At 42.8% G+C, this 19,488-nt stretch overlaps 1 protein-coding gene across 1 annotated transcript in view; it reads left to right on the plus strand.

Annotated features, from left to right (window-relative positions):
• Positions 1 to 270: 270 nt before the first annotated feature.
• The window catches only part of SLC2A13 (solute carrier family 2 member 13), a 152,918-nt gene continuing 133,700 nt past the window's right edge, over positions 271 to 19,488 (plus strand). Inside the window, exon 1 of the mRNA XM_062582483.1 lies at positions 271 to 999. Coding sequence (XP_062438467.1) covers positions 444 to 999 — 556 coding nt within the window. The 5' untranslated portion in view covers positions 271 to 443. The remainder of the gene's footprint in view (positions 1,000 to 19,488) is intronic.

Raw genomic sequence — 19,488 nt, forward strand, 5'->3', positions numbered from 1 at the left:
CGCGGCTCGGGCCGCGCCGCGGACCCCGTCGCAGGTGCTGGCAGGCGCTGGCAGAGCGGCGGCGTCGCGGCGCGCAGCGCGCAGGCGCGGCGGCCGGCGCATGCTCGGTGCGCCGCGGGTGGGCGGGCGGATGGGTGTCGGGGGCGGCCGGCACCCCCCTGCCCCCGCCCCGGCCGCGCTCCCGCTGTCTCCGCCCGCCTCCGGCTCAAACTCCGCCTGGCGCTGGGAGCGGCGGCAACTTCCCCTCAAGTCCTGCGGGAGGCAGGGGGACTATGCGCCCCGGCTGAGCCCAGCCCCGGAGGGCAGGGCAGGGCGCTCGCCGGCGGCGGCAGCAGCAGCAGCCGCCAGAGTCGCCCCGGGGCCCGGCAGCCGCCCGCCCGCCTGCTGCCGCCTCCCCTGCCCGGCCGGGGCCGGGGCCGGGCCGGCGCCGCGGCGGCCGTCCCATGTCCCGCAAGGCCAGCGACAATGTGGAGTACACGCTGCGGAGCCTGAGCAACCTGATGGGCGAGAAGCGGCGGCGGCAGGCGGACGGCTCCGCCGGCTCCAGCGCGGCGGCGGCGGCGGGCGAGCGGAGCCTCATCGCCGCCGCCGAGTCGTGCTCCAGCCTCAACAGCGCGGCGTCGGGCGCGGAGCTGGAGCGGGCGGCGCGGCGGCAGTTCCAGCAGGACGAGACGCCCGGCTTCGTCTACGTGGTGTCGGTCTTCTCCGCCCTGGGGGGCTTCCTCTTCGGCTACGACACCGGCGTGGTGTCCGGGGCGCTGCTCCTGCTCAAGAGGGAGCTCAACCTGGACGCCCTCTGGCAGGAGCTGCTCGTCTCCAGCACGGTGGGCGCCGCCGCCCTCTCCGCCCTGGCCGGCGGCGTCCTCAACGGGCTGTGCGGCCGCCGACCCTGCATCCTGCTGGCCAGCTGCCTCTTCACGGCGGGGGCCGGCGTGCTGGCCGCCGCCCGCGACAAGGAGACGCTGCTGGCGGGCCGCGTCGTGGTGGGACTGGGCATCGGTGAGTGCCCCGGCGCCTCCTGCCCGGCGGACGGAGCCGCCCCGAGGCGGGCGGGCGGGCGCGGGTGGGGGGTGGGGGCGCGGCGCCGTGAGGCGCCGCCGCAGGCCCGGCCGGGGCGGCCCCTCGCCGCGGGCCGGACGCCCGGCGGGTCGCGGGCCGCCTCGGGAGCCGCGCGGAGCCCGCTCGCCCCGCGGCCTGTTGGCGTAGGGCGGCCGCCCTCGCCGCCTCCCCGCGGCGCGCTCGTCGCCGGGCCGCTTTGGAGCCCTCGTCCGGAGCCGTGAATTTGAGGGAGCGCTCGGAAGTCGGGAGGAAACTGCGCTTAAAACGCGCCCGCGCCGCGCGGGGCCGTGCTGCTGGCGGGCGCCCGGGGGAGGCCTCGGGGAGCGGCGAGGCGGGCCCGCAGCCTGCCCCGTGGGAGGGACGCTCCCCTCGGGTTCCGCTGGCGGCATCCTGCGGGGCTCGGCGGGCGCTGTGCCCTCGCCGCGCCCGCCCGAGAGAGGCGGGAGGCGCGGGTCGCCCGCGCCGCCGGGGCCGCGCCGGGCAGCCCCGCGGACCCCGGGGCCCTTCTCGTTACACGTCTGCTCCTCAGCTGCCGTCCTGTCCGACGGCAAATTCGGTGATACCTGTCATCCAGGAGAGGCTGCGTGAGGTTATTCAGGGCACTTCAAATGTGCTATTAAAAAGAGGGAGAAGGGCACCTCTGTCTTACAGAGGTCTCACAACCCTCCCTCTCCGAAAGCATGAGGGCAAACTAAGAGTTGGGCTTGTTTGCTTCGCATGGCAAAGTTCTGCTTCTTAACCATTGAATAACTTTTTTAAATTCCCTGGCTTGTTAAAAACACACTTGCTATGATGCAGTTCATCAGCTTGTTAAGGAAGAAAGTTAGTGAGTCATGATGAAGGCTGTCGAACTGGGGCCGGCTCTGTCCTTGGAAGTGCTCTTGCCGGTTTTCCTGCACGGTGCGGAGTATCGTGCTCGGGCGAAGCAGTTCTCCTGTCCCAAGTCGGGTGGCTGTTTTTTGTGCTAACCCCCCAGATTTTGTCATCACAACCATTCTTTATCAGGCTCAAGACTTCAAACTGCAAAATGCTGATAACTGTTACAATTTTCAGAAGCCAAGAAAGCTAAATTTGGTTGTGAGGTAGCAGAACAGATATTTTGATGATAATAGATAATACTTAATATTATAATTGTAGATATAAAAATATCAAAGAGATCCCACTTTTGCATGTGAAAAGCTTTTCATGGTCTTCCTTGATTGTAACTGATTAAATTGGCAGCTTCTATTGATTTCTATTTTATTTTTCAGTGGGGAGAGAGTAGAAAGGAAAGGGCATTGATTACTTGAGTTTAGTATATGTATGTGGCTTTTCTCAGAGAGAGGTACAGAGGCCTGGTTGAATTGTCTTATGATGGTGCAAATAAATGACATAGATGTTACCTGAGGGATACTAGACTTGTGGCTTAATATGTTTAATATGTAAAATATGAAAACAGAAATCAGGAGTTTAGGCTTGTGCCTTTGTAGCACTGAAGATCTCCTGTGTGGCCTTGGGGGAGAGATCTTGTCCTCTTCCTGCATCAGGAACAGAGAGGTGTGTTTTTGTTTTTTTGGTTTTTTTTTCCCTGTTGGAGCTTTGAAAAGCTGAAGATATGAGAAATGACTTAGAAATGCTCAGAATTTTGGAGTACAAAGATACCAATTTATATAAAATGCTGAGTTTTTTTCCATTTCCGTTTTCAACCGAGTTCGTTCGTTCTTTACGTGTGATACAGCTTGTGGCCAGAAATGAAGCATTACCTTAGATTGCTGTCACTGAAGAAAAGCTGTTAGAATCAGCAGAGTTCAATCCTAACAAGATTTATATTACAAAAGGAAAAAACGTTCTTATTCAAAACTGTTCTCATACAGCAAACCATGGTCCCTTTTGTTAAACGTCGCATTAAATTCCCCACCAGAGGGAGCTTGGATAATTCCATGGAGGCCTTAGGAATTGATGGAACTCTTAACCAGTGTCTCCTCTCTTTCTTCTCGGAGCACTGTGACTGCCATTTGCCTGCCAACAGGGAAGAACTTCCTAGCATTGTATAAAGAGTTCAGTCAGCAAAGGGACACTTCAGTTAAATTATTAATTGCCAAAAAGTAAATGTAGAATGCTGCAGTGTTATGAAATACTTTCCTATTTGCAAACTGGTTAAAAACTCCTCAACGATGTGTTTAATTTTACATATCAAACTTTTGAAAATATTCATGTAGCTGTCTACCAGTTGCAGCTCAGGAATTGTGCAAACAGAAATATGCATTCAGCTAACGAATGAGTTACTGTGTTACATGTAGTACTGTGTTGCTGTGAATTAGAGGCAGCGATGCTTACCTATGTGACTTCATTCAGCTGTGACTGGAACAGTGAGCATCTGTGTTGTGTCCAGGTAAGAAAATAGCTGTTTTTTCCTTGTAGCTATGATTTGTCTCACTGTGGTTAAACTTTCAAGGGTGAAAACTAGAGGAGATAACCTGAAATGGGGAGCATCTCTCACTTGTTTGTCTTCTGTTTCTTAGCATTTTCTGCAGACCCATCTTAAGATAGAAAAACTTTGTTTTTCAGAAACATCTCTTTTGGCAATTGCTAGAGAAAAAAGGGAAGACCTTCTCTCAGGGACAAACCAAACTTGTGTTGCAAATCTTGAGGAGATTTTATGGTCTGAAACATTTTTTTTCCCTTTCTCTAGTTCATATATAAAAAATAAAATGAAGGGAGTTCCAGAACAAGAAACCACATTCAGCATGAATGGATTAATGTGTTTAGGTCTTATCAGGTCTGAATTTTTAAATAGGTATTTCAAGAGGTACAGTGGATGGATGTCCATCACAGGGTCAAGTTCTTTAGAAAACTCAGACAAAATGGCCTCAGAGTAAGGTTAAGGCCATCACTTCCTCCTCCCTGTGAGTAACTCTGGTGTCCCTGACTCTTTAGGAATTTGGCTACGCCCTGTCAGGAATGTAGTTTTTGGGTGGATTTTTGTTAAAACAAATATAGTCAAAATGCAGACATTTAGAAAATTGGATCAGGTGTTCAGTAGGGCCTTGTATGAGCTCAGCTAGGAAAAACTACCTGGATACAAAGAATATTTAGACCTCTTACATTTGATAATGCTAAATGGTTTAAACTGTCAGTGCTGGTGGCTACAGTTTGCACACGTGGCAAGAAAGCTGGTTCTTAACTCAATTATCTGTGGTCTGTCCTACCAAAGACTGAGGACAGATCAGGGCTGAAAAGCAAAAGGCTAGAGCTGTTGGCCAAAACAACAGTTAAAAGCAGAGATGAGAAGGGAGATGGAAAGTGGGTGGAGTAAACACTGGGACTAAGAATAACACTAAAAAGGATGATGATAATAATAAGCTATACTTTATACAAAGTCATTTCTTTGCTAGACTGTAAGAGAATAAGTGCAGTATCTTAATTTAGCAGTTGCTTTGGTGTCTGAACCTGTCTTTCCTACTGCTCACCAATCTGCAATGGGAACAAGTTATCCTTCTGTCTTCTCAGGATGCTGAAGGTTTTCAGTCTCCAACTGGCATGTGTGGGTATTGGCATGGTGTTTGAGGTGACACTTCATTTACTTTTTTCTTTTTTCCTCTTTTAAGTGTATCAACTGTAGAAGAAAAGCTGTTTGAACTAGGAGCCCTAGCATGCGGAGTTTAGAAAGTGACAGAATTAAGTTTACTCGTGCAGAGTTGAACTCTGTATCATAATGTACAATCATTAGTTGTGTGATTAGATTCTACTGTATCGTTCAGTATGCAGAATAACTAACGATCAGCCTTTCCATGTTTTGTTGTCTTACTCAATACCTGGTTTAGGCTTTACTTAACACACGCTACCCACGTCCTTCTGAAAATGGAATTAATCCTGGGAGAGGACTGTGGTTACACTGCATGTGTATGCATGTTGTTACTGGGTCTGCAGCAGAGTGGAGACCTGACTAATAGATGCCTCATCTTTTCAGTCTCTGACCCCCATCTGTGGTAGTATGTGGCATGTCTTTGCAATGTTAACTTACTGTTCAGTGCTTGCTTTGTACTCAAAATGTTTGTAGTATTTTTAACCCGCTGTATTTGTGTGGCATGTGTACTGTTTCTGGTAGCATCTTTTTATTGGCTATATAGGTCATTTTCTCAGCAGAGGTAACAAGACTGTAAACAGGAGTAAAATGGGCTGGCATATGGTTCAGGGCTCCCCCGTTGAGACTCCCTTCTACTGACATTCAGAGCCACTAGCAAATGACAAAAATAACAAGTGTGACAAAAATACTTGCATCATATAGTACTGGCTCTGTTTACCTCTACAGTGATCTTTAAAAAAGGTCCAGTCATATCACCTAGACCCCCATACATGTTTTTAAAATGTTGGAAAATAACCAATGTAAGCTGTTGGCACTTAGACTAGCATACTTTTTAAGTATTGCAGACCTTTTTTCAGGTGGTGTGTACTTTGCTCTTGAAAAACTACTTATTAATTACCACCCCCCACCTCTGGAAGTTTTGAAACTTGAGTCTCTTCCTACCACTGAGTATCAAAAAGATTTTAAAAGGAGTTTCTGCCTTGGTACATTTTGGAGGGGAAAGTCACCATCAGCTCCTAAATAGGCTATGCTGTCTTCTAGCAGAAGCTTATACTTCTTGATCTAGAGATTGAGGCTGGTGTGTGTGGTGTCCTACCTGTCCCCTTCCCTCTACTGTGGTTGTGGTGCTTACTGTTACCACAGATATCTATATATATAGCAGGCTTTGTGGAATAGTTTTGTTCTTGGATGCTCTTGAGTGTCTGGCTGGCTATGGGTAGGCTACAACCTCTCTTGAGCCATGGTATTAACAGATCTTCTCTCCCTCTCCTTGTTTTGGTCTGTTGTTTGGCTAGTTCCATTTTAACAGCAGGTGTGTTAAAAACCTGGTCTTCTGCGTGCCCTGTTTTTTCACTTCTCATGTTCTTATCTTCAGGCAGTGAGTACTGAATACGACCTTGTCTGAAGTGCCCACGTGCCCCGGGGGTTGCTCCTGGGCCAGGCTTCCTGGGGATTCAGCCTTCTCATTGGGTGGCAGTTGTGTTAGGGGGCTTAGACCCTGAAGGGCAGTTTGTATTTTAAAAATATATACACACGTATAATTTTTCTTTTCCTTGGCCTTGTTCTCCAGCAGTTCTCTAAAGATCCCTTTCCCTCCGCCTTTTCTCTAGAGATGGATTCTCTGGTTACTTGTATTCAGATGCTATTACTGTAGCTTTCCAGTTTAGACTCTTCCCCCTCCTACTCCATACCCTGATTTTTCAGAATGATTTTTCTGCAGTGGCAAGGGAGTTGCTTACTGGAGGAGGTTTGCCCTCTGTGGCTAATCCCAAGGGCTTTTTGGTTCTAATTAGAGCTACACTTTCTGAAGGAACCTGGTACTGGCCTCCGGGCAATTCCTTCACTAGTGAATATTTTACCTCAATGAGTGTGTTCTCCTTGTGCTTCTGAATCATAAGGCAATTCAGCAAACAGCCTTGGCTGTGTGGGAAGCTCCAGGGTATGCTGATCCTTTTAGTATGTGAAATGGGCTCATAAAGACTCTGCCAGACTGCACTGCCCTGGGGGAGAAGTGGTGTTTCACTGCAGCGCACTAGTTCGGGGCCTTAAATCTCAAACCTGCTTGTCTCTCTTCAACAATTAGTATTTGAGAGCTTTTGGGTTTTCACAGCTCTCATACCAACAGGTAGCACTGAGGAACTCCCTAATCGTATAAACAGCCACGCACGTGCCACTGCGGTCTCAGCCGTCTCTGAAGCTGTGATAACATGATTGTTATCTCCAGACTGTAGAGGCACCAAAGAAGATGCCAAAAGTGGCGGTGAGCTTGCTGTATAAACAAAAATGTGTATCCAGAATTAGATTCACCTGGCAATAGCCTGTCTTTTCATCATCTAGATAAAGTTAACAGGTAATTGGAGTAGCTTCAGACACCTGTACCATGAATGGGAGCTCTAAGGCAAGAGCTTTTCACACTTTTCCCCCAAACTGGCAATTCGCTGTGGCTAACCTTCCTCGTCTTACGCATCGGTGAGAAGTTACAGCCTTTCGGCTCCAAGACTGTTTCCAGAATCCTGTCTCGGTTTGGTTAGGGACCTCATGTTTTCCTCTGCGTTGTTTCTTTTTGCAGGAAAGCAAGACTGGTAGTTGTGGTTTTTATGCGTCTATGGACGTAATTACTATGCGAAAGGAAGATTATTTTTTTTCAGCCACTAGAAGTATTAGGGATGCCTTTCTGTGTGGAAAAAGCCATAACTTTTCCACTTTCCTGCTTTGCTGCAGAAACTTTGATAGGATAAATTTAAAGCTGGAAAGAACCGAGGGCATGCTTCATATTTTGTCCATTGCATTACCCACTGCATATGGCAGGCGATGTTGTGAACAGGCAGTGTGGACCACTAAGCACTGCTGTGAGAGCAACTTCTTTGCTTGATGTGATCGCTGGAGTGTGCCAGTGGAGGAAGACTTTCAGTTTCTCATTGCTTGTAGCTCTCATATTTGCTCTCCCAAATTACATACTAGAACAAACTCTGTACTATGCATTCTGTACTAGAACAACGTAGAAACCATACAAAGCCTTGAGTAACCTAAATACAAATCTTCTTCCTGTTTGTTGCCTAGCCCTTTGACTTTTTATTACTCTTAATATTTCTAGTTCTTGCATCTCTTTTCTTGGCTGGAAAATCCAACTGGGAAAGAAAGAACTGGAAATTAGGCTCCCCAGGACTGTTTGTGATGCTGCAAGAAATCCTGAAGAAACAACTTAGTTTACCAAATAAGACCTTTAAACTTACGCGTATGAAGGCACCAGCAGTTTGAACTGAAGTCCATCTTGAACTGTTTTCAGTCCTAATGAGCAAAGGATATTTAGTTTTTTTTTGGGGGGAGCGACCTCATTGTCACTCTAGGTAGTTCTGGTTTGAATATGTTCTTTTTCTGCTGACGCAGCCATAAAAATGTAAAGAGGACTTAAATAAGCGTTGTTTAATGACCTTATGTTGTTGTGGCTGATACGTTGCTGTCAGAACAGTGCCATGATTCTCTAGCTGTTAACAGCACTGATTGTAATCAAATAGGGAAAATTACTAGGTACTGGTAATGTCTGGAAACTGTCGGAGTAGTCTTGACTTGTGCCCTGCTCTGAACTGCCTTTTGCAGTTCAGCTAGGTCCTGCCATGCCGTCCGCCCCCTCCCAGGGGTGAGGGAGGAGCAGGAGGCATGTTCTGGATATTCCTCCTTTTCCCTGGTTGACTAGGGAAGCAGAGCTGCTGTGTCTGGGGTCTTCTCTTTTCTGGAGCTGCACCAGTGCCGTGCAACACAACCTGCAACCTCCAGAGCAAGAGCAGAACTGCTGACTGGAAATGGGGAGTTCCTGTCCCTCTGTTTCTACTCTTAAATTACTGCTGATTCTTATCTACAGCATCTAATAGTACTGCAGTACCTAGAACTGTTATCTGTGGTTTTTGTTTTTCTCCAATATTATGTAAGATTCAAATAGTTTGCCTTGTTGCTTTCTTACAGCTCTAATCTTGCAGGAAGTGGCAGTACTTAACTTGCAGAAAATAGAACTATTGGCTTGCAGTCTGTTCAGCTGTACATTCAGAGGTGGATAGACAGTCAGGATTCATGAATTTCTTTAAAGAAGAGGTGGATGATGCTGGTGTTGAGCATAACTGCATTCTGAGCATGTTATGGTTTCTCCTGTGCTGCCAAACTGTCAGTCCTAGAATAGAGTCTGTATGCAACTATTTAGCAGCAAAAATTATCAGGGAACTACAAAAAAATAGGCTACTGTCTTACAGATATCCAGAGAAAACTGAAAGGAGAACCTACATATGGAGGCTACTTTATATGTTTATTAAATACTTATTCCTGAGTAGTTGTAGGAAAACTGGTGGATAACTAAATACTATGATATGCTATGATAATGAGTCTGGAAAAGTTTAAAAAATTTAAAAAATACAACTGAAGCACAGGGATTATGTGACCTGAAATGAAAACGAGAAGGCAGAGAAGGTTTTCTCTGTCTGTCTGAACATGTACCTAAAATGCAGTAGGGGCACTTAGGCTCTTTTAAGTTCAAGTATAGTCAGTGAAGAGAAGTTGGTGTATCAGAAGGATGATTCAGGATCCCAAAGTTAGATGTCTTGAGTCAGAGCTAATATCTCCTTGAAATCTACTTATTTGTCCAGTGTGTAAGAGAGAAAATACTGTGGTTAGTTTATTTGTAGTTAGGTTTTTTGGATGGTGTTTTTGTGACTAAGGTTCAGCCCAGTGTGCTGCATTTATTATTCCTAATGGTATTAGGAGTTACTCTGCCTAACTGCTATTTTTAACCTAGCTTTCTGTTTGTAGCTGTCCGCTTAGAAAGTTTTGTTTACTCTGAAGTTTTCATGGAGACTTGCACTGCCAGAGGTTAACGAGATAAACTCAGAGGAACTTGTCACTATGTATTTGCTTGCTTGATTTGATCAGCTAATTTTCTAGTGTTGTTGATTAGAGCTGTGATGGATCCTGGGGAGAGTGTAGCATCCAAGAAAAGTGGTGTGTTAATGGATGAAGTAGACCATAGTGAACCTAAAAGAAAATACAAGTTAAGAACAAAGCTATGTGTACTTCTAGTGTGCACTTCTGCAAATGTTTGCCTATAAATGACCTTTTTTGTTTGTTTACAGGTCCTTGATTACTGGACTGTTGAGGTCAGTAGTAGCTTTGTCAGCGCAGGAATGGGGAATCTGCCTGAGGGGAAAAGGTAAGTCCAGTTTTATTCACTACTGAGTTCAACAGCTAAGCCTTTTGCCTCATAGACTCCCTGCTCCTGCATTAATCATAGGTGCTGCTGACCTCACCAGTCCAGTTGACTTTGGAACAGTTTGCCATGAATGGGAAGCCAGAGACGTCTAGACAACAACTTCAAGATCCAGAAGAAAGGGGTGGAAAGGACTGTGTTGTAAATGTTATGATGCTTTAGCCTAGGAATTCAATCATTGTGGTAATGTTTTGAGCCAGATCCTGGGATCTGGTTTTGTGCTGTGTTTTGTCCTTGGATAGGAAAAGAAATTAGGCATGGAGATCCTTTGTATTACAATTGTAATGATTGACTGGAATGTTGCTGGGAAAAAATATTGGTGTGTGCATTAGGAATCTGGGCACAGAAGTTCTTGTGTTCTGTGGAGCATTACACAAATAACTTCAACTTGTCTTTAGTTTCTCCGTTTTACTGAGTGAGACTATACCTTACTAAATTGGATGAAAAGATGCTGTTTGTTTTTAAAATATGATGAAAAGGTGCTTGGATAAAAAGATGCTATTTCTTTTTAAAATACAGCTTTAGGGGAGAGTGCAACGGTTGTCTGCCCTTTGTGCATCTTTGTGTCCTGCAGGCTTAGGGAGTTGCAGTGCTTCCCTCCTCTCCTGTCCCCAGTTTCCAGTTTTACCAAGGAGGATAAACAAAATAGTATCGTGTTCAACAATGTGTGCACTTCTGCTTCTGAAAAAGCTTTAATTTTAAGGCATAACTTTTTGGTTTAAGATCATTGTTGTGGTTGTTGATTTACTTTGCTTTCCATCTGCTAATGGTGACTTCTAAAGTAAAGAAGGATGCTGCTTGTGTCTTGGCTCTAATTCTGCCACCTTTTTCTGAATCTTCGTCCCCTGGAGTGAAAAGCTGTCGGTTGTATCGGTCTGCAGGGCTTCTCCCTGATTCATAGTTAATTGCTTTTCTTGACACCCAAGTGCTATCTGGATGATTAATCATTATCCTCTTGGATGTGGAGTGCTCCCTTTTACAGAAGAAATAGTGCTCTAAGCTTATATATGCAGCAGTGCATAAAAGTTGTGTGTGTTCGTTTCCCCCCCCCCCCCCCCCCCCCAACGTAGCTCAAGATAGCATGTCACTCTCCTGATACCAACTGTATTGCTGGTAAGATCTGAACTGCCTGTTTATAATATTTATATTTAGCCTCTTTAGAAGTTTTATCTGTAGAATTCCCCCAATAATTGTTAAAATTTTTTAGGATTCTGCTTATGTGTTTCTTCTCAAATAGCTGGCTTTTCTTACCTAGAATCTTAACCTCTTTCTGGGTGGCTTATCTCCCACTGGACATATACACCTTTGCAACTTTTATTTATAAATATGAATATGTGTATGTGCGACTGACTGTTTTGGTTAGATGAGTTGCTGAGGTATGAACCGCTGTGGCAGTGTGCTGGTCAGATGACTGCAAACCTGTTATGGTTGTTAACCTTCTGCCTCAAGCTTTCACCTTAATTCTGCTTTTCTTCCTAGAGGCTCATTTCAGGCTAGATGAAGTGACACTGTACGTGATAGCTGAAATGAGAACTTTTTATGGACCACTTCATTATAGTCAAACTATTCAGTCTTTCAGCTGATCTCCATCTAGCTGGAATGGCTTATCCTCAAGTTTCCCATATAGAAAGGAGCTTCATTTGGACTGGGTGGGTGGGTATGTGGGATGTAGGGAAACCATGCTTGTTACATTGATCCGAAGAAAGGGGACTGGAAGCGTGAGTATCACAGTAGAAATATTTCTGCCTTGGCAGTGCATCTGCCACGGTTGACTTTCTGGCCCACACTGGTGAAAAGGAAACTCTAATCCAAGCTTCCTAGGCAACCATCTTGGGAAGCAGGGATCTAAACATCTGGAGATCTATATATATATGTATGTATATGTGTACATATATATGTGTGTGTGTGTGAGGAGGAATAATTGAGTAACAATTACATCTGTGGGTGTTTAATTAGGAGTTAACTGTATTTTCTTCCTATAGTGGAAGGAGACTCTGCAAGAGGACAGCATAAACCAGTTGTGCCGATTTTCAATATTCTTTCTGTGGGAACAGATTCCACAACTCTGTCTTGGAGGATAAAAGAAATTAAGAACTGCTTTGTGGTACAGAACAGTTTTCTTTCCTCCTTTTAAATTTTGTTCAAGAGTGAAAATGTTTCTTGGCTCAGATAATATGATCTTTTATGGGCTAATACCTACATAGAATAAATAGTTTTCATCTATGAATGAGTGAGGGAGCCTGGAGGAGGCTGATTCAAAACTCTTTCATCAACTTTAAGCCAGTGTAATTCTACTGATGCTACAGCAGCACTACTTTCTTTGTACTCATGATCTTGATAAACTATTAATTAATATAGTTATTAAAGATGTGGATCAGTTCACCTATATAGATGAACTATAGGTTCCTGTGAAAGTTGGTAGCTTTGTATGGTAGGTATGAATGTCATGCTGAGCTTTTAATTAAGAAATAAAATTTTAGGCATATCTATAAGAGAAGTTTCTTAGATTTTAAGCTGATAACTGTTTTGAAGATGAAATATTTTTTGGAAATCCTAATATTTATATTCTCTGACACTTTGTTTGCAGCAGTGCTCTATTTTCTGCTTAAAACAAGTGATTCAGTTACTTGTAACAAAACATAAATGCCTGTGTTGCCTGTGTGCGTACTTCTCAGTCTTACATAAAAATATTCCTAGGATAATTGAATCATCTAGAAGCAATGTATGGTGCTCTTCTTTTGTTTGGATTTCTATTTGTCATAAATTACCAATCAATAAAATGATATATCTCTAAAGCAATAATCGACTGAGAAGTATTTGGTCTGCTATGTTTCATTTTCACAACGGTTCTTTGTAGTTTATGCTCTGGAGACTTGTCCTGTTGTGGGATCTGCAGCCATCAGTGTTCAAAGATGTGGTGAATTCTGCTGCTGCAAATATGACCTGGTCTGCCTGTCCCGGGAGCTGGAACCCATACAGCCAATTCATGTGCAGTAATAGCAATAAATCCTGAACAGCCATTATTCCATGCTGATACCAAGGGATAGAGGGATAAATAGACTTTAACTGACCTTTCCATAATGTGAAATATTATCGTGATGTGCTGCCTCATACTGTTTTATAGTCTTAAGATTGTATTGCAACATACCATGCCTTATGTTAAAATAAGTTAATGCATACACTGTATTTTACCTTGTTACTGAGAAAGCCTACTAACTTTAAATATTGCATAAGGAAATGTCTGCTTTACTTTTGAAAGGCCTGACGTGCAGATTGTGAAACCTTGAACGCCTGACGTGCAACCTTTTGCTGAATAAACTTAATTTGTAGTTGTAGTCCTTGATTTGTAGTTCTTGAATTTGTTGTTTACTGGCTACTTGATCTTAGAAGGTGACATGGAGACATAAAGTGATGCAGTCACCCTGTAAAGTGGGACTGATATTTGCTTGACCTTTCAAAAGGCATTCTGAGACTTGTTCATAAACAACACTTTATAAAAGTAGTATCTTTAATAATTCATAGTCAGGACTTTTTATTCTATTCAATGCTACAGCTTCTGTGAATGGACTATACAGACTGACTCAATTTCTCAGGCTCTCTCTACAGGCAGATCTCTAAATTCCTTTCTTCCCATGTCTTTGGCCTTCACACAGACAGACTTCCTTTAATGTTGTGTGTGGTCAGTGCTCTCAGTGAAGTCTGGTGCTCAAATGTTATTGAAATGCTTCTAAATTATTCATTACAAATTACACTTAATGGCTGTTATGGCCACAAAGCCAAGTGGGAATTACACTGGTATTTCTACCTAACTTGATATACAAACCATGCATTAATAGATATCCAATTGTAGCATATTTGTCATTACATAGAAAAATAAAATAATGGAAAATCAACTCTCTAATCTTAAGATGTATCTCAGTGGAGTCACGTAGACTTAACTTGAGGAAGTCAGTGATGCATCATGTCACATCATCTTATTATTGTTCCTTACAGCCAGTTCACACAAGACTCATGAATGGACTTTCCTACTGAATACTTTGGTAATTTACAGCTAAGTTTGATTTTTGCGATAGGGCATATTTGAAACACCACTCAAGGGTCTCTATGCTTTAGCAATTAAAATTTCCTTTAATCTAAAGAAAGGAAAAATATGAAATTAGTACAGTGAGCAGATGTGTGTGGATGTAAACTTGACAGTATTTAAAATGTAGGTCCTGCTGCACCTGAAGATAATGAATAATAGATACTTGAATTGCTCAAAGTGCATGTTCTACATTGGAAGCATAATCTGCAGGAAGTTTTTGTAGTTGTTGCATTACTGTGGAAGCTCACGGATATTAAAGAAAGGGATTTTGCTATTAGGAAATGGGCTTTAGTGGCAGAAAGAACAGCATCCTACTGGTTTGAAGCCTTTTTTCAAACCTACCAGCATGTAAATCTGTCATCTGCTGTGTGCACTTGGAATGGCTCCTGAAACTTCTATGTCGTGAAAAAGCTGTAGTATTATTTTATTCTTGTGTACAGTAAGATAATAATGAATAGTACTAATGGGAAAAGGAGGAGGTGGTAGTGGACAACTTGGAGATCAAATCCACTGTAAACTGGTTTGTGCTTTGCTGCCAGTCCCTGGTGCTTTGAGCTATAGTTTATTAGAAGCTATCACAACTGGTTTCTTTCCTACTCACAGTTATTAGCACTCTAATGAGTTCTCCAGTGGATAATTAGTTCTGCCTCCCTGATGCTGCCCTCTCTTAGAGTATTGTTAGCAGTCCCTACCTTTATTTTGAGAAATAAGAACATCCTTTGTCTACACACTCTTCCTTAAAGTGTAAATAAAAGTAAATTTTTAACTTTCAAATGAAAATTCAATTACACTTTGATAGCTTTTACTGTAATTATGTTTCAGTTAGATCTTGCTTTATGAAAACTTAATTAAAAGATCAGGTGAAATGTGGACTAGATTATAGGGGAAAACAAGATGGGACACAGTAATTACTTCAGGAAGTTTCTTTAGAAAGAGGGCTGTGAAGATTCGGAGTTCCTTTACTGCTCTAGTGGTAGGATTGTCAATTATCCTCAAATATGAATGTTTATTTATAAATACTCTGAGCAGAGTAATGCAGAAGCTCTAAGTGCAGGGCATGCTTACTCTAAAATAGAGAGATCCTGATTTTAGTTGTATTTCTTTGTGGTTGTTTGTGACATGAAATTGTTTCTTAGGACTTGAATGTCTTGTCACTTCAGTAGAGAGCATGGCTTAATTCTTAACTATAAACCTTTCAGTCTTAAAGATACAGTCTGCTGCTAGGTGGGAGCAGGTATGAAGGAGCTATAGAAATTAAAAAGAGGCTCAGCCTAGTAGCTGTGCCTCAGTGCAAAAATGATGGAGTGTTTAGAGGCTGAAAGACAGCAAGCTTAAACAGCAGAATATTTTCATTGTCTATTTAGTTACCTTATGGCCTGCAGTGATTTACTGCAACTGTTTTAAGTTCTACTCACAGGAAAAACAGATTTTACCTTAAGAAGAATATTTGCTGCATCCATGTTAACAAGAACTGTCTCAGATAGGGCCATTTTGAATCTGGCTGTAATTCTTCCTTCCAGAAATTGCTTGTTTTCACTCTTCTCTTACTGGACATGGGTGGTACAAGAGGCATGCTCTGCCAGATGGGAGAATCAATACAACATTCTTAAGGGCATTTTAGATAGCCATCTTTATTTCCTTTTAATCTTTAGGTAGCCTAGACTTTCCAAGGTCTTATATCAATTAACAAAATTTACTGAGAACATCAGAATGTCTGCCCAGCTCTTAGAGCAGTGCTGACTTGCAACTCTTCCTTAATCCTCCCTGACTAATAGGCCCGGAGCATCTGGAGAACACAAATAGGCAGGAAAGAGTGTCTTTGCAGAGAGAATCTCAGAAGTCTGCTCTGTTCGTGCTGTGATCTGGACTTCTCAGATCTGAGTGCTGTTAACAAGGAGGTTGCAAAGTAAAATTTTAATTAAAGCAATCCTGTTAGCAGAATTACATCTGCTGTTTGAAAGTCAGCTACCAGTACGATGTGTCTAGTGGTCTGCAAATTGTCAAAGGCTGAAAGCCATGGGAGTAGCATCTCCTAGGTTTTCCTAGGGCCTGGAGACTTACAATCTTGTTTTCAGGAAGCTCTTGGGCAGTCCATTGCCTTGAGAAAATTTAGCAGTAGTTTCTTCCCACCTACAGCTGGCATCTGCTACTGCTTGGTTTTGAGACTTTCTGCAGCTTTTGCCCTTCGGTTGTTTGTAACTGAATAGATGGTTTGTTCCTTTTTTTCCTGCTCAGCAGTACTCTGTAGACACTTGACAGCTCCTATCTCTTTTCTTCGCAGATGCAGCAGCCTTATTCTTCACTTGTAACTTCTTCATTTTGTCAACATAAGCCACCAGTAGAAGTAAATATACACCAAAATAAGTAAAGTGCTCTTTTTATTCCATGACAGCTTGAGTGTGATACACTGAATTGTGATCTTATCCTGCAGCTGTGACTGCTGATCTGGAGCATTGCAAGTAATTTCTAGGAATAAACCCTTGTGGCTTGCACCTACCAGAACTGTTGGATGAAGACTCCCTCTGCTGAAGGCAGTCCAGTGCAAGATTCTTGTCCTAGTAGTCAAAGCCTGGCTGAGAATTAACCGGTTTGCTTGAGTAATACGTATCTGAGACTTTGCTTGTCAAAACAATCTCTTACTATAGTTGCATTTCACTGGAGCCAAGTAACTGTTACTGAAATGATAAAGGGAAACTCCAGACCATGTGGGAAACCTTCATGGACGCTAGATCTGTTCAAACTGAGGCACTTTTTGTAAAGCAAAAGGATGTGCAGCTTTCAGACTACAGACTAAGGGTGTTGACCTAACCTGTGTTGTATTGGGAGCACCTTTTCTCTAGCACACAAAACTTGCATGCCATGCAAGGTATCTGAGAAAAAGCAGTGTACTGATTTCCCCCTCACCTGAATACTGCAAATACAGGCTTTTTTTTTTAAGAAGTAAGAGGTTAGCCTGAATGACTACATGAATAAGTACAAATTTTCTGTTTTGGAAAAGGTGTATGTGATCCAAAGTAGTTCATGAAACAAGTTAGAACAATCTGTAAATTGGAATATGATCATTTAAAACCTAAAGGAAAGCTGTTATTGTACATATTTATGCCCTGTGTTCCAGTCTTTAGAATGCAATATAATTACTTACTGTAAAATAATCTAATGGAAATGCCATGAATGTAGTTGTCTTTCCAGGATAGTAATTTTCTTTCACTAACATAAATTCTGATTTCTTGTAATGTATACTGATAAGCTCTGTATTAGGGTACAGCAGCTTTTGAATGAGGAAACTGAATGAAAGCCCTGATTTATTCCTTATCATTCCACTACTTTTCTAATCAGGCTTATTTGCCTCTTACTGTCTCAGTGATGTAGATCTAGTTTTTTTGTTGTTGGTGGTGGTGATGGTGGGTTTTTTATTTTTTGCTTGTTTTGTTTAGTTTGTCCTCCCTGAAATTGAATTCTGTGCTCTCAGGAGTACTATGAACATGTGCACAGTGCCACCAGATCCTGAAGTTAAACTGCTGAATTACATTCAGCAAAGTTTGAAAAGCAGTATTGCTTTGCTGTCCTTTTAGTTTTCAAGTCATAGCACTCATCACCTGAAAATAAAACTTCTCTGTACAGAATATCTTTGCTGAAGCCTCTGGCCTTCAACTGCTGCGTTCCCCTCTCCCACAGAGACTGCACTGCGCTTATAAAGCTGGCTTTTAGCATGTGTGAATGCTCGTCTGGGCGAGTCCTGCTGCGTCTTCCTGGAGCAGTTTAAAACACTGCTGCTCTGCTGTAAGTTGCAGTTTGCTGAGCTGAGTCTGGAGAATGAGATGCGTGGCCAGTCGTCAGCTGCTTGGTTACGGTTTGATCTTGCACCTCAGCACAAGTGCGTCTCAGGCCCCGGCTCAGAAGCCAGGAATGGGCAGTGGAGCAACTGAGATGTGGATGTGCATCCTAGTCTGGTGTCTCGCTAGAACAGGAGGAGCAGCTGGCTGGGGAAGCTTTTATCTTTTTTATTTTTCTTTGTCCTTCTCCATGACTACCTCAGGACTTGGCCAGGTTCATCAGCCTTTTTTTTTCCCCCTAGGTGTAAGTGAGCAGCATGGATTGTGAGGTGTGCACAGGCCAAAGAATGAATGCCTACAGCAAAGCATTGTATCAGTGACTATTTATTAAAAATAAAAGCATCACTTTTAAAGTGAGTGAAATAAGGCTTGCTTTATGTGTTTATACAAGAAGTCATAAAGAAGGCTACTGTATTGTATTTATACTTTTGAAGTGGAGGTGAAATAAAATACTCTCTTCTGGAGTGAGAAGCTTTGCAGGATGATGAAAATAAAGGTTACACTGAGTAACATAAACCTATGCTGCTTTACAGTTTCACAGAAGAAAGATTTTCTGCTGTTCAGTTTCTTGGGTTACTTATTGTCTTAACCACCTAGTTTTCTGGTTAAAAAAAAAAAAAAAAAAAAAAAGAAAGAAAGAAGGAAAGAAAGAAAGAAAATCCTGAGTTGCTGAATCTCTGTGTTTCTGTTCCTACAGCGTTGTAGGAAAATAAGTATTCTGATGAATATTCCCTCTGGATTATTCAATTTGAAGAATCTTCATGTGTCTCTACCATGATACCTTGTTTCTTTTTACTGTTCTTGCAAGATACTGCCCTGAGGATGTTGGAGGAAAGTATTAGCACTTTTGTTACACAGGAATTGTACTCATATGTTGCCATCATGTTTATATGATTTGGCTTTGTACTTGTAACTTGATCAAGGCAAAGTTTGGAACTTGAAATTACTTGTGTGTGTAATACAATTCACGAAGGCCAAAATGAAGGCCATACAATTCATGAAGGTCTCCTATTTATAGTATTAGTGACCGTTGTGGTTATTTGTTGTGCACATAATTACTCTTTGAAGTTTTATTTTTAGATGAAGAAGGATTCTGTATACTTCACCCTTAATTGATACACACCACAGTGGTTTTACTCCTGAAATCTAGAGGAGTTACACTTAGATCTGCCTTTTACTGTGATTTGTGTCTCACAAAATAACAGGATCTTGGTGGCAGCAGTTTGTCACCCTGTCCTTACCTGTTTTAGAGTTCTGTTGTAACTGAGTACAATTATGCAGCTGCTAAGAAAAGGATTTTTACTAATCTGATGTAGTGGAAGGATTGGAATGGAAAAGTCTGCTGCCAATCATCCTTGAAAAAACTTCCAGTAAGCAGTTTTGAGGTGTTGATAATGCCTTTACCATTTGTACACAGTGAGTGAGAAGCCTAGATACTAAGAGGAGACTTGAGCTTTTACTTGAGGTTCACAGTTGATAAGAGCTGTTTTAATGGAGATTTTAGCTTTATCTCTTAGACAAGTGTTTAGTATACTAGAACAGTGTTAAAATGTACTGCATGATTGAATGTTTCCTGTTAGCATGTTTAATGAGGCACTCTAATATCCCTTTATGTTGACCATCATTGTTGAAAACTGAAAGTGTTAATGGTAACACTAAAAAAGGTCTCTGATAGACTATGAAAAGACTTCATTTTTAT

This window comes from Rhea pennata, chromosome 1 (assembly GCF_028389875.1).
Source record: "Rhea pennata isolate bPtePen1 chromosome 1, bPtePen1.pri, whole genome shotgun sequence".
NCBI classification, from domain to species: Eukaryota; Metazoa; Chordata; class Aves; order Rheiformes; family Rheidae; genus Rhea; species Rhea pennata.